We start from the raw sequence: 15,064 nt of genomic DNA, 5'->3' as shown, positions 1-15,064 counted from the left end.
GTCAAATAAAAGATTAATTGAATCAAATAAAAGTTATGATCAATCGTATATCGAATACAGTTACGGTTGAATAAAAGATTAATTGGATCGAATAAAGACAAAATTCGCTGATGATACTATAGTATCATAAATGCAGTTATAGAAGTGAGGTATATTCAACAAACCTCTAATTATAACATACATATACTTTTTATTCAGGAAATTTGATGAACACTCATTCACACTCACCAATAGAAATTTGATGAACACTCATAAAAAGTTTTTATTCAGGAAATTTGAACACTCATAAAAAGTACAACTTTTATAACTATTCATATTTTATAGATATTTTTTTTCATATTTTCATACACTTATATTTTTAACTTTTAGATTTTATCGTGAAAAATTACGATTATTATAGCTAAAGAAAAATGATGGTAGGTTGAAATTTTTTTATTGTAAAATAATATAGATTAATAAGTTGTCGAATAAGTTTTTTTGAAAATTTCATTATAGTTACAGTTACCGTCAAATAAAAGATTAATCGAATCAAATAAAAGTTATGGTCGATCATATATAGAAAAATGATAATGAAAAGCTTTTCACCACTATAAAATTATGGTAAGTTGAATAAGCTTTTTCATTGTTAAATAATATAGTTTGTCACTTACATTAATATTTTTGTAAATATCATTATATTGTGGTCGAATAAACGATGAAGACAAATGGAATAATATAGGTGGAATTTTTCCTTTGAAATTACTAAAGAACTACCATCGTTATATATTATTTTATATTTTTTAAATGTTCTATTAATACAAGCTAACAATTCTTTATTTGTTATTTTTATATTGTTTTACAAACCAGCGTCTTTATTCCTTAGGTTGCAAGTTAAATTACTTTAATGTACTACTTAGTAGTTAAATTAGAAAGGGCAATTTTTTTAGTTATCTGTGCTTAAGTAAAAATTTAAAAATAATTTTTAAATTTTTACTTAAACACATATTTCTTGAAGAAATAACCTTTCTAATTTAACTATGTAATCTTTAAAACACAAATAATTCAATTATTTGTGTTTTAAAAAACACCAGATAAAAATATAAAATTCTTCTATCAACTAAAACCCTGTTTCTGAATGTAATACTAATAATTCTAGCTAATTTCTCACCAAACCCGGCTAATCCAACTAAGTGCCGAGTAAAAAGCTTATTATTCCTACTAAGTTTCCTACAAAACTTGCTAATCCTTCTAAGTTCCTAGCGAGTACTCGGTGGAAACTTACTTAGTTTTAGTAGGAAACTTACTAAGTACTTAACAGGATTGACCAGGTTTAATTTTCTCGGGTTTAAGGAATTTAACGATTTTATCGTATTTAAATTTTTTGTTTTTTCAAAATTGTTCCATAGTTTTGGTCCGCGGTATGATATTCCATATTCAGAATACTTACTATTAACTCTTGGCAATTTATAAGTATTCCATTTTTTTATTCTAAGAGAATACTTTTTGTTTACATTTTTCGTAAATTTATCAATAAAGTTTTTTGGAATCTGTTGTTACATTTATACATAAAAATTAGCTGTTGGTAAATATTGATTTCATATTTATTCATTTGCATGTCTTCCATTAATGGTTTTGAATGTTCATATTTTTTTTTCTTATATGTAAGTCTGCATGCATGTTTTTGAAGTGAAATATTTTTTAAGTTTTGTTGGTTGAGTACTAGCCCATGTAATATTGGAATAGTATATGAAGCAATGTATTATGCTAAAATATACTAGTTTCAGACTTTCTGATGTTACATATGGACAAATTCGGTACATCAAACCAACTGTTTTACTAATTTTTGATTGAATAAAACTTATATGGGAAACCATGATAAATTTTCATCAATAAGAATTCCTAAGAATTTTATTGAATCATTTTTACTAGTTCATTTAAATCAAATCGGGTATTTTTAAAGGAAGTTTTTCATCTTGTGATTTTTTATGAAATAAAGTATATTTAATTTTGTCTACATTGAGTGAAAGTTTATTAGCCTTAAACCATTCATCGACATTCTTTAGTTCAAAAATTTAAAATCAAATCGGGTATTTTTAAAGGAAGTTTTTCATCTTGTGATTTTTTATGAAATAAAGTATATTTTATTTTGTCTACATTGAGTGAAAGTTTATTAGCCTTAAACCATTCATCGACATTTTTTAGTTCAAAACTCATGTTAGAATACAGTTGATTAATGAACGGAAGAGATTTGTATCGTCAGCGAACATTATTGAGTTAAGCTTTGCTGGTGCATTATTTAAATCATTTACATAAAACAAGAAAAGCATCGAACCAAGAATCGACCCTTGTGGAACTCCACATAAAATTCTAAGTTTTCCTGATTCCTTACTAATAACATATTGTTTTCTTTCAGTGATTTTAACCAAATATAGGTTTTATTTATCACTCCGTAATGTTTTATTTTTTCTAAAAAAATGAGGTGATCAACCGTATCAAATGTTTTTGATAGGTCAATAAATAATCCTAGAGTGAAGTTATTATTTTCAAATCCTTTAATAATTTGGTATACTATTATTGCATGTTCAATTGAGTGGTTTTTCCGAAAAGCAAACTGTTTTGCGTAAAATAAATTATAGTTTAGTGTAAAATAAGCTTATAGTTTTTGTATTTGTTTTCCCTTCCAATATTCCTTTTTTTTAGAAAAATATTTTTGAGTTTTCTCAAACATTTTACCAGAGTTTTATTTATCCTAAGTTAAGTAAGTATAATTGTTTTACTTTTTTTTGTATTTCGTATGAAAACGTTATATTATTAAAGATTTAAATTTTTTGAAAAAGCCACTGCTTGCTTCATTAGTATTACGACATTTATAGACTTCATTCTATTTCTTTTCATATAGTTTATGCGAGAAGATATTGGTATTTGACGTTGATGGATAACTTTTTTTTTTAAATTAAATATCTATGGAGTAGTAGGTTTCCAAGAATAATATTACTTTAGGATAATATTGGTGGATGACTGTTTTAACAAACAAAAGTTAGTGCTTGTATGCATACTTGTAAAGTTTTTTTTGCACACATGCCTCTATAAGGAATGTTTTAATAAACTCATCTCACCCAATTGCCGCCTGGCCTGCGATAAGGAACTGCGGTAAGGATTTGACTGAATTTAGAACTGCGGTAAGGATTTGACTGAATTTAGAACTGCGGTAAGGATTTGACTAAATTTAGAATAAAATGAAGAAGATAGTTATCATCAAAATGTCATTATTCAAAACAACAAATGTAAAGAAACATTTTGCTGATGTTTATGTTGAACATTTATTGAAGGATAAAACGGCATCGCGATATGGTGGACTAAGTCCAAAAGGCTACTGAGTCTATAATAGGATCGAGGGCCACCGAGTTTATTATAGGGTTGCAAAATTTGGAAAAAAATTGTTATAAGTCGCGATGTCACTGATAAAATGATGGAACCCTAAAAATTGATTATAAAAGAGAATATATCCTTTTGTTAAAAATCCATTAAGGGTATAAGTGAGTTCAGAGGAGGGAGAGTTTGAGAGAGAGCTTGAGCTAGCCAGCAAAACTTTGTTGACTTCAGAATGCTCTAAGAAACTGTTTTTCAAAAACTGAGCACATTATTAACATTAAAACTGAAATCGCTTTCTATGAAAAAAAAAGTTAGTTATCAATTCTATAATTTTCTTTGTATTAGTTTCTTTTTCATTAAATTTTCTAATAATTTTCTTTGTATTCATTTCTTTTTCTTCAAATTTTCTAATAATGCATTAGAACGCTAATCCATTTAACTTAAGAAGCTTTTAACATTAAACTTGGTTTTGAAAAAACGTTTTAGTAAGAGTCAACTCTGACTAAAAAACGTAAGAGTCAGAAATGAAAAAAAGATAATAATAACAAATTCTCAACTTTACTACATGGAACACTTTACATCAGGGAAAATTTATTTTTTCATTGAAAGAATTAATATGCAAAGGTTTATATTTACTTTTTAATTTGCTTACTTTTCAAAACAGATTTTTTTTGAGGTAGAACCAATACAATTAATAAAAAAACATGAAAACTAAATACGATCAATTTGAATAGCTATTAACTATAAATTATTATTTACAGACATTCCTTAGTATCTAACAGCCACCCCAGGTAAGCCTTGACACGTGATCGGTTTTTCGAACAGTTGCTTTAATAAAACCTAAGAATTGTAATTCAGAAACTCCTCGAATGAAACGAGCGCTAAATTTTTGTTAAGGTGATTTTTTAAGATTCTTTCTTTTAAGATTCCAAGATTTCTGGAAAAAAGAAAGCATTTGTGAAAAGATACTGAAGTTGTTCTTCAAGCTTCTTCTTTGATGCAGATTTCTTTTTTTTTGTATCAACTAATGATGGATCAATTACGGTAATAAATGCCTAATAACAAATCCATAAAAAAGAGATGAAGTCACTTAAAAAATGAATAAAAATGGAGTTACTTTATAAATAAACTCAAAAAATACTTCATAAAAAAACAAGCAAGAATTGTGATTTTAATACGACTGCCACATAGAAAGCAATTAAATATCATTTTAATAATAAATTTAAAAAAGATAAAAAATTCATAATAACCTGCAACCAATCGTATAGATTTATAAGTTTTCCACATTCCAAGTGAAGCTTATAAAGTATGCATATATCAGGATGAGAAGATTTGATACTCCCAGTATCACTATCTATTTCTTTACAACATTCACACTAATCAAAACATTACTTTTTTCATAATTTGAAATTTCATAACTTTATTATTATTGTTATTATTATAAACGTATGAGGAGCCTATCTGCAAAACGCACAATAAATAGTCACAATAAATTTTTTATGAGTTAATTCCATTTCCACATTCTATAGACTGAAATCTATCATCTATTTAAATATTAAACCAATTGAATAAGTTTTTGTCCTAAAATTGGACAAAGAAAATTTTAATTTCTGTTGATGCGCAACTCAGACTAGTTGAGTTTTTGTCGTTTTCTCAAATTCAATTTACTTGGACTTGGAGCGCGTTTTGCTAATAGGCTCCTCATATATTACATATATGAGGAGCCTATTTGCAATATATATACAGTAAACTATATATAACTATATATAGTTTACATATATTATAATATATTGATGTATTTTATGTTAAAAATATATCGTCGGTATGCAAGGAAAATGCACCTAGTCCATTTTTGGCAGTATGGAGTTATTTATACCACTATTTAGTATTTTAAATTCTCTATCGTTTGATATACCACACAAATTTAATAAATCAATTATTAATGAGTAATTAGGATTTTTTATTTCAACTATTACACAAAAACTTATTATTTTAACTATTACGCAAAAACTTATTTGTTCATTATCTCAAAATGATGTTTTTGGACTTGGTGCATTTCTCTTGTATACCGACGATATCACATTTGAAAATTAAGTTAAACATTCAGTACTTGGAGATAAAAACTCGATGTAGCAAGTGCTCTTTGTATTGCCAGCCGAGGGGTACCATTTAATCGCTATAATATTTAAATCAGAAAACATATAAGATTACTAAGAAAACATATAAGATTACTAAGAAAATATATGTGATTACAAAGAAAACACATGAGGTTACTAAGGAAACATATGAGATTACTAAAGAAACATATGTTATTAGTAAGAAAACATATAGCATAAGAACAATAAGTATATAAACATTTTTTTTAAATAAAAACATTTACTAATAATTTAACTATCTAACAGTTATCGTTAGAAAGTTGATATTAGAATGATGTAATTTTTCGAATAAATAATCAACAATTGGGAATAAAACTCTACCCGTTTCACAGTTTGAAAGTCGTTGTAATAAAATACTTCATGAAAAGGTAACTCAAGAGGAGAAGGCAGATTTTTCCTGCAAAAAAAACTGGAAAACTATAGCAAAACAATACTTTGAATAGCAAAACAATACCTTTACTTCATTATCACCTTTATTTTTTTTTAAATCAAAAAATTATAAACCAATAAAAAAATTCATAACTATAATTTACTTAAACATTGTATCCATAGCGACAACAACTTCATTGCGTAATTTTTCATACGGGGATTCTTTTCGTTTATCTTTAGCAGCTAGCTTCATTTTCTGAACAAATCAATAATTCAAAAAAAAAGTGAGATTTAAAAAAATTAAAATGATCTTTCATTATTCTTAAAAAAATAAAGTAAAATTTAATACAATGATAATAATAATCTCAGAAGAATAAAACTTACTGCTATAAATACCAAAACTCATAATAGAATTATATAAGTAAATTAAACAAGAATTACTTCTTGAAGATCGTATCTACTTTTAAATACAGGCAATGGTCTGACTTTTTCTTTTTCTGTAACAACTTCTAGTTCTTCGATATCTAAAGTTAATTTAAAAAAAGAGAGATTATATATAAATTCATTTCTAACTTCGTTTTATTTAAAATTAAAATTTAAGTTCAAATTTAAAACTCACTATCTAAGTTATTCAAACGATCAATAAATTGTTTTAGTATTTTAGCATCGTCGAATAATTGCTTGCAATCGCTTTAATTAAACAATTTTGCATTTATTACACATTTTAAACATTATAAAATTTTTAAACTTTTTAAACCATTAATGTTCATATTTAATTTTAAATTATAATTAAACAAAAAAAAAAATAACATTAACTTTAAAAAAAGAATTAAAAAAAAAAAATCGCCAACTTTACCTTGATTCTTCTAAAACATGCACACATGCCATTAAAATAGGCAATAATTCATCACGAGACAGCATCCTATCAACAACAACAAAAAAGGAATATAAAACAAATTTTTACACAATAACTATAATATTAGATAATAATATCTTTTGGTGAGCCTTTAACTAAAATCAACCTCACTAATGACATTGCATTTGCATATATCTGATCTTTTGCAATATTCGGACTAATTGTACAATACTCATATGTATCCCTTAACTAAAAAGAAAAATACTATTACACCAAATACGCATTTTAAAAACACGAAAAATAATTTAAGAACACAAAGAACAAAAAAGAACACAAAGAACGACTTAAGAACACACAGAAAAATTTAAGAATACAAAGAACAACTTAAAACACAAAGAATAATTTAAGGAAACAAGAATAAGAATACAATTTGGTAATAATTAAAGTTTAAACCTGTCAAAAATCATGTATATAAAGAACAGAAGTTTATTTGTTACCCTTTTTCCAAGTGGTTCCCCTGGAAGCTTACACGCTATAATGAACAAGCATTTCACAGATGGAAAAAATATCCTTTCGTGTTCTTTTAGCTGCTCTAATAGCTTCAAGCTTAAGTTCTAAAAACAATAAGAAAACAATCGAATAAGATTGAGTAATAAAGTAAATAAGAAAACATGTTGTCTTCAACATGTTTATTTAAAATATAAAATGTTTAATATATAGCTCAATATATTTAATATCAATTTAATAATTTATGTTAAATTATGTTATTTATGTTATTAATTTAATAATTGAATGAAGTATGAGAAAGTAGAGGTTTGTAACCCACCATCTCAAATTTTCTTTATACTTTTTAAAAATGGTCACCTACATCAATTGGACTACATTGAAAAATTTCAACACTGTTATTTAATGGGTCTGTGAGATATTGCTTCTTTAAAATCACCAATTTTAAGGGATTTTTTAATTTTATTAGAATAAATTTTTAAAAGAGTGTTTTAGTGCGAAATTGAGAGATGCTTTTTTAACTATTGTTCTTTCTCCCTAAGTTAATCATTAAATAAAAAACAAGCAAATAAACTTTAAAAAGTATGTAACAACAACAATGTATAATATTATAATAGATAAAAAAAAAACTAATGATAAAAGTATTCATAGTTTGAAATACTGTATATAAGTTTATGTATTTTTGTGTTTATGGTTATTACAAAAAAAAAAAATTATATATCTAAAATAAACAAGAGTTTGTGTACTGTTTTATTCCATCACAAGTCACACGTCACATTATTCAGTTACAAACATCAAAAATCAACAAAATAATTAAATTGTGCTGTCATATCATCAGACAAACCTGAATTATCCATTATATTTCCTGTCGAAAACTATAACCATCAGGGATGCGTCACACAGCACACACACCAACAACAAATATTTTCACAGACAGCGACAGAGATGATAAACTGACAGACATCTAGACCTCTCTACATGATCCTTTGATGCATGATTTAGTTGTCATTATGATTTGGACATTCATACTTGAGTTGGTTGTTATTATAAAAGTTATACTGTAACTGGTAAAACAAAAACAGTAAAATCAAAATGGCCACCAAAGGTAACAATATTTCAAAACCTAGTTGATAACAGTGCTGAAATTTTACAAGCAAGGATGAATTAAGCGATTGTGGATTGAGATGGTCCAAAGCCATTTAGCAATCTTGAAAGGATGTAATTTGTAGCAATTGCGATTGCTAATATTTATATTCCTGAATAAAAGTTTATATGAAAAAAGGTTTCATCATATTTTAAAAGGATGTTGATACAAAATAACCTGGTCAGACAAATTTTACCTTTGGTTATTTGTCCTTCAGGTCAGGCGAAGTTAATTTTAAGATTAACAAGTTTACCTTTCGGACCAAGAGTATTACCAAGAAATGCTTGTCATTTAAATTTCTTTATTTGTATATACTTTTGAAGTTGATTAAAGTAGTAACAAGAAGTAGTAACAAGTTTTTATTTATCTTCTTTCAATTATTTTTAATTTTGGAATATAACAATATGAATTTTATCCCATGTTTGTATTACTTGTTTTATACAAATAATATTTAAAGCATAATATTTGCAAGGGGCTTATGAAAGAACTTTGCTATTTTTGTATTAGAAAATTTGTTTTTTAGTATAGTTAAATTTGAGTTAATTCACCCATTGGCAAGGTAATTTATGTGATGTAGATGACCGTTTTTACAAAACATGAGATAGTGGGTTACATGGCTGTCCCGCTTTATGATGGAATACCTCTTTATTCACATATTAGAATGCCTATAATTCTAACTTGATAAAAAAATAAAGTTAAAAGATAAGATAGTGTGGAGGAGAACAGCTAAATATTAATTCTGAATGTATATTTTCAGACACAACCTATTTATAAATGTTTCCTAAATACTAATTCTTAGAGCTATATATAAGTAAAACAATGAATTCATAACTAGTCATAATGTCATAAATTTCTATAATAACTAAAGTAAAAAACTTTTCAAAAAATTTAATAACAATATTACATTTTTTGAAACAATTTAAATTTTTACATTTGTCTGTCAAAGATATCTTGCTAAATAGTGTTGACTACAAAATATTTGTTAATACTTTATATTACTGCTTTCAATCTCTTAGGGATGCGGAGTCTTGAGTACTTGAGTCCCTAATTTTACCTGGAGTCTCAGGAATTTTTGTAAAACTATTAAACTCTTTGTTCCTTATAATTAAAAGAGGAAAATTATCTAATTTTTTTGAAAAAATTTTATCTTAGGAATTATATTGTGTTTATAATTAAAGTAGTGAGTTAAACGTTTGCACAAAGTATGAACTTAATGATATCTATTCATAGTTTACAAGGACTTCAAGAAAACAAAAATTGAATAACTCCATATTTTTTTCACTAATAAGTAATTAAGAATAATTTTTTTCAACATAATAACTAGATGTTTAACTTCACCATAAAGAGAAATACTACTGGAACTGGAACAATTGATAATAAGATGTTTTATTGTTGTGTTATTATTATGGCATGCAACTTGTATTTTGTATGTTTCCAATATAAAGTTAATCAAAAACAGAAATTACAACTAATTAAAATAGAAATTGGAAAAAAATAAAATTAATAAGAAGTTCGTAGTGTTTTATGTTATTTACAATAAAATTTCTATATAAACATGTTGAAACTATTTCCGTTTTTACCTTGCTCACTTTCATTTTTAAATTTTTCTGTTTTTATTCAGAACCAACTTAAGACAATTGAAAAAAAGATTTCAGCTCTAAAATAATTCAGAAATTTTAAAAGAACTCATCCAACCTAGAACTTAAATTTTTTCAAAGACAACCCATTAAATGCTAATAAGTGTTTCTATAAAATTTTAGGAAATTTCAAAGCTTGTTTTTGACAACCACTTAATTAAATGTTGAGCAACTGTTTTTCCTTACTAGATCTAGATGACAGATTAGATTGCAGCCGTTTTTACATAAAATTAAATCTATGATTTGGTGTGTGAAATATTTTTTTTAAATGCTTGTATTAATTGATCTTAATAACTTTCTTAATAACTTTTTTGTTTTATTCTAACTCTATTACATCAAAATTCAGATGTTCTCTGCAAAACCTGATAGATAACAAGTTTCAACAATTTTCATACAAAAATAAAAATAATATATTGGCTTGCAATTTAAAAATTAATTGTTAAACTGTCACATCGAAACTATTGTTTTTTATTCTTTTAGAAATGCATTATCCTCAATAATTACCTTGCTATAATAGTACAGAAGAAGTTATCCTGGCATGACATACAGAAGTTATCTTGCCGTGACAGTACAGAACAAGTTATACATATCATTGTAATAGAAACTTCATAAAACAATCTTGCTTTTCCAAAATTAAATTAAAAAAGAATTTAAAAAATGTATATTAACATTATCAAAAGACAAATAAAAAACTTATGAAACTGGATTGGACTTCACATCCCTACAATATCTCAAACTTTATAAATATTTTTATACATATTATTATCTTTATTTATTTCTACACATTGAAATGTTAGACTAAATTTTATGGGAATGATTAAAACCAAACGAACTTACAAATTATAAATATCTGAAATTTTGAAATGGGAAAAAATACCCTTTGCAAAAATTATAGAATGATTTGAATTATAAATGGTTGTCAAGCAGCTCGATAACACAAAGAGTAGTTACAAATTTCAATAACACAAAAAAACACATCAAAACACAACAGTAACACCTGCATCAAAACACAACAATAACACTTGCATCAAAACTCAACAACCATAGTATGGCTTTTCTGTTTTTCGCAAAAGAAAATTTTCTTGTCTTGCAAAATCTCCAATTCTTCTAATATTTATTTAAAATAATTAGTTTAATAATAATAATTAATTTAATAATAGAATTTTTGAACTATTTATACCTTTTAAAGCTTAATATTGTATAAAGTTTATTTAAAGCCTAATATTGTATAAAGTCTATTTAGGTTTAAAAACTTGTTACCTTACCTAATTTATTGATAACTAGCTAACTCACAAAAAGGTTTTCATAAATAATGTTTACAAAATCACAAACAGAGCAGCATCAACATCGAACTATAAATAACCAATATCACTGATGGAACTACATTACTAATAACACTGGACTAACATTCACAACACTAACAGGAAAAAAACATTTAGAAATTATGTAAATTATTACAAAAACAGGTTTTGTCTGTTGCTAATAGTAATTATCATTAGAAAGATTACAAATACTGTACATAATAACTTACAAAGAAAATATAAATATTAATGAGGTGAAAATTAAACATGCAAATAAGCTGAAAAGACTTTTTTACAAACAAAACATGAAAAAATAATAAAGATTTGAGATATTAGGAAACAAATAATTTTTTATATTACAATTGCGAAAAAACAAAATACTAAAAAAAATTAATTTATAGAAAAGAAGAAAAAATGCAGTTTAAAAGAATGGAAACATACAATCAATTCTTGTTTCTTGCATAAAATATTCTTTTGCTCCTCTTCTCCTTTTCGCTCTATAAAACTATGTAAAAAATATTCACCAATTAGTATCAAAATATTCATTAATATATTATATTCATCATTTAGTATCAAAAAGAAAAATCCAAACACTCAGTGCTTGTGTGTTAGAGAGAGAGGATGAGGGTGGGGTATGATTGAAAGGGGTTGGGGGAGGGGTTCTAGCTGCAAATATTTTCTGACAAAACAAACTGACAAAAAATGAAAAACAAACTTTTCTTACTTCTTAAAAGATTTTATATTTTGAAAACTGGCAATCTGTGAATTAGTTAAACTATTTATGTATATTTTTTGTTCACTCAAGTTCATCATACTAAGAACACTAAATTGATTTCTGTAAAAATGTTCCATGACTGAAAACTATACAAAAAATTTGAAGAAACTTAATAATTAAAGTAACAATTATAAAACATAAAATTGTAAGATAAAGATTTTAAAATAAAAAATAAATTATAAAGATATAAAATGTAAAAAACATCAATTATTAGGTTTACAGTGTTTAACTTTTAGGTTATTTTTTTAGATTTGAGTTAATAGGCTTTGATGTTTAACTCTGTGTAAAATTGGTACTGTATACAGTAAAACCCTGCATAAAAATAAAACAGGATTACATTGTTGCTTTGTAACTATATACAGTGCAACCCTGCATAAAAATAATACAGGGTTACATCACAAAGTTGTTATTAAATAGTTATAAATTTTTTTTTCGAAACTATTCAATGTGTAATACAATAAAATAATAATATAAAAATAGATTAAAATAAAAACTTCACCTGTAGCCCTTTGACAAAGTTTTTTAGTAAAAAATCATGGTACAAAAACGACTCAAACAATAGTCGAAACACACGAGGCCCAAGTTTAAATGGAGCATTACTTGTCAAAAGAACCTGAAAATTAGTTCCAAATAGTTGTAAATGATATATTTTTTCTACTTCTTAGAAAAGTCATTTTTTACTAATTATATTATTTAATTATTTTCTTTAATTATATAGATAAATATATTTATGAGAAAAATTTTATAAATAAATAATTTAATAAACAAATAAAAAAAGATTTTGCTGAAATATATTTTTTTCATATGCACATACTACTTATGTTCATCCTATTAAGTTGACCTACCTGACTACTACCTGACTAGTTAATTGTTGACCTACCTGACTACTACCTGACTAGTTAATTGGTTACCTTATGACCATCTATATTTAAATATGTTTCCTACCATGACAATACAGAATGTTATCCTACCAAGTTTTAATTTGAATATTTTGAGAAAAAAAAAAATTCATGAATATGGGAATATTTTTTTTCTCAAAATGTTCAAATTAAAACATTCTATATTGGAACGAACCTTTTTCATTTCAAGCTTGTTTCAGTGACCAGAGCAACAAGATATAATAAAACCTCAGTATGTTCACTACATAATATTGCATGTCACAAATGCCATACTAAAATTGTTATTTGTAGAAGGCTATAGTATATACTTCAAATAAGGAATATATATGAATACATACGCTAATTTTTTACATATAAACATAACTATAACTTTTTATAATGATAACTTTTTTTTTTAATTCACTTAACACTCCACTTCAAGTTTAGACATGCAATTTATTAGTACGGTTAAACTATGCTTAGTGATAAAGTTATTTTTTTTAACTTATTGATAACATTAGTGACCTGTTAAATGTTTAAAATTTTAAAACTTGTACTTTTTATTATACCATGTCATTAACTTTGTTATCATTTCATTAGCTTTGTTACCATTTCATTAGCTTTGTTATCATTACATTAGCTTTGTTATCATTTCATTAGCTTTGTTACCATTTCATTAGCTTTGCTACCATTACATTAGCTTTGTTACCATTTCTTTAATTGTTAAATTGAGAAATGCTTATTGTCAAGTTATTGCTATTTTGTGTTACTATCTTGTATGTGTCATATTAAGAAAAATAATATTTTTTGCTATACTCATGGAATTATTGTAATAACTTGTTTTTTGTTCTGTTTTAATCTTTCACTACTTTCAACATTTTCTTTGAATAAATATAACACATCCATATGATGTTAATATACTTTTACAACACCTTGCAAAATACCTTGTCAAGCTACAATGTAGCACATATAAGTACAATATAGCACATACAGGTGTGCAGAAACGTATTTAGAAAGGGGCCAGGGAGGGCTTTGGCCCCGGGTGCCAAGTTTTGAAAGGGCACCAGCTGACAGAATAGTAGAATGTTAGAAAGCCATAAAGAAGTTATTTTATATCATTGTGACAAAAATTAAAAGACCTAAAACTATAATAGATATTTGTAAAATGATCAGAACTGAAAAACTTCAAGATAACTGTGTCCATAGGTACATAGATATTGCATTTAGGATGTATGTATGCTGCTATCTAGGATATTTATAATACATTTGCGTTTTGCAAATGTATTATGAAGACATTTGTAAAACAAAACTCATGTAAAAAATAATGTATTTTTTTTTAACGTTAAATGATTAATTTAACTTAATATGGATAACTTAACGCCAAACCAGCTTACGCAACGATTATGTTGAAATAAGATAATTAAACACAAAGTTTAAAAATGCTTAACAAAAGCCACTAAACTAAAAAAAAAAGAGTAATTGTTCAGTGTACTTAAAAATTTCAAGTTCAGTATATTGGTGTTTGCAAAGAAACACAACATAAATCATTTTTTCACATATATTAACTAAAAGTATTTAGAGGTTATCTAAATACTTTTAGTTAATATATGTGTGAGCTCATTATTGTAAATTATTTACAATATATCAATATTGTAAATTTCTTATATAATATATGCTTTAATAATAACAAATGGCTTCAAATGATAGCCTTAAAGAAAATAATAACTTGTTTGATTGGTCAAATAAATTGTTTAACCGGACCTAATTAAAACTTATATAACTAAATTTTCAAAATTTAACAAAAATATTTAAAAATAACCTTTTCAATAACTTCAGTTAAACATATAATCGATGGCTGTGATTGGAACTTTTCAACAGACAGATGAGATGATACAAAATGAGGCAAAGATTGATGCATAGAAGATACTGTTGTAGCAATTCCAAAAAGTAAAACTATTGGAAGGTTTGCAATATGTTCACTAAAAAAGATTTCAATGTATTAAAAAAAATACATCCATAACAGTTCATAACTTTTTGTAAATGATAATAAAAATAATAAAAAATAAAATCATAAAGATACTTTTCATACTTTT

At 25.6% G+C, this 15,064-nt stretch overlaps 1 protein-coding gene across 1 annotated transcript in view; it reads right to left on the bottom strand.

Moving 5' to 3' along the window:
- Positions 1-4,067: 4,067 nt before the first annotated feature.
- LOC100203414 (origin recognition complex subunit 3) overlaps positions 4,068-15,064 on the bottom strand; it is a 49,370-nt gene continuing 38,373 nt past the window's right edge. Inside the window, exons 12-26 of the mRNA XM_065792333.1 lie at positions 14,791-14,950; positions 12,593-12,706; positions 12,043-12,179; positions 11,760-11,823; positions 7,230-7,346; positions 6,899-6,981; positions 6,733-6,798; positions 6,496-6,566; positions 6,318-6,400; positions 6,041-6,132; positions 5,829-5,904; positions 5,462-5,527; positions 4,602-4,727; positions 4,321-4,406; positions 4,068-4,232 (exon numbers count right to left, since the gene is read on the bottom strand). Coding sequence (XP_065648405.1) covers positions 4,127-4,232; positions 4,321-4,406; positions 4,602-4,727; positions 5,462-5,527; positions 5,829-5,904; positions 6,041-6,132; positions 6,318-6,400; positions 6,496-6,566; positions 6,733-6,798; positions 6,899-6,981; positions 7,230-7,346; positions 11,760-11,823; positions 12,043-12,179; positions 12,593-12,706; positions 14,791-14,950 — 1,447 coding nt within the window. The 3' untranslated portion in view covers positions 4,068-4,126. The remainder of the gene's footprint in view (positions 4,233-4,320; positions 4,407-4,601; positions 4,728-5,461; positions 5,528-5,828; positions 5,905-6,040; positions 6,133-6,317; positions 6,401-6,495; positions 6,567-6,732; positions 6,799-6,898; positions 6,982-7,229; positions 7,347-11,759; positions 11,824-12,042; positions 12,180-12,592; positions 12,707-14,790; positions 14,951-15,064) is intronic.

The sequence above is a fragment of the Hydra vulgaris genome, chromosome 03 (genome assembly GCF_038396675.1).
Source record: "Hydra vulgaris chromosome 03, alternate assembly HydraT2T_AEP".
Classification (NCBI taxonomy): domain Eukaryota; kingdom Metazoa; phylum Cnidaria; class Hydrozoa; order Anthoathecata; family Hydridae; genus Hydra; species Hydra vulgaris.
The sequence above is the reverse complement of the archived record's forward strand: the minus strand, read 5'-3'. Positions and strand labels throughout refer to the sequence as shown.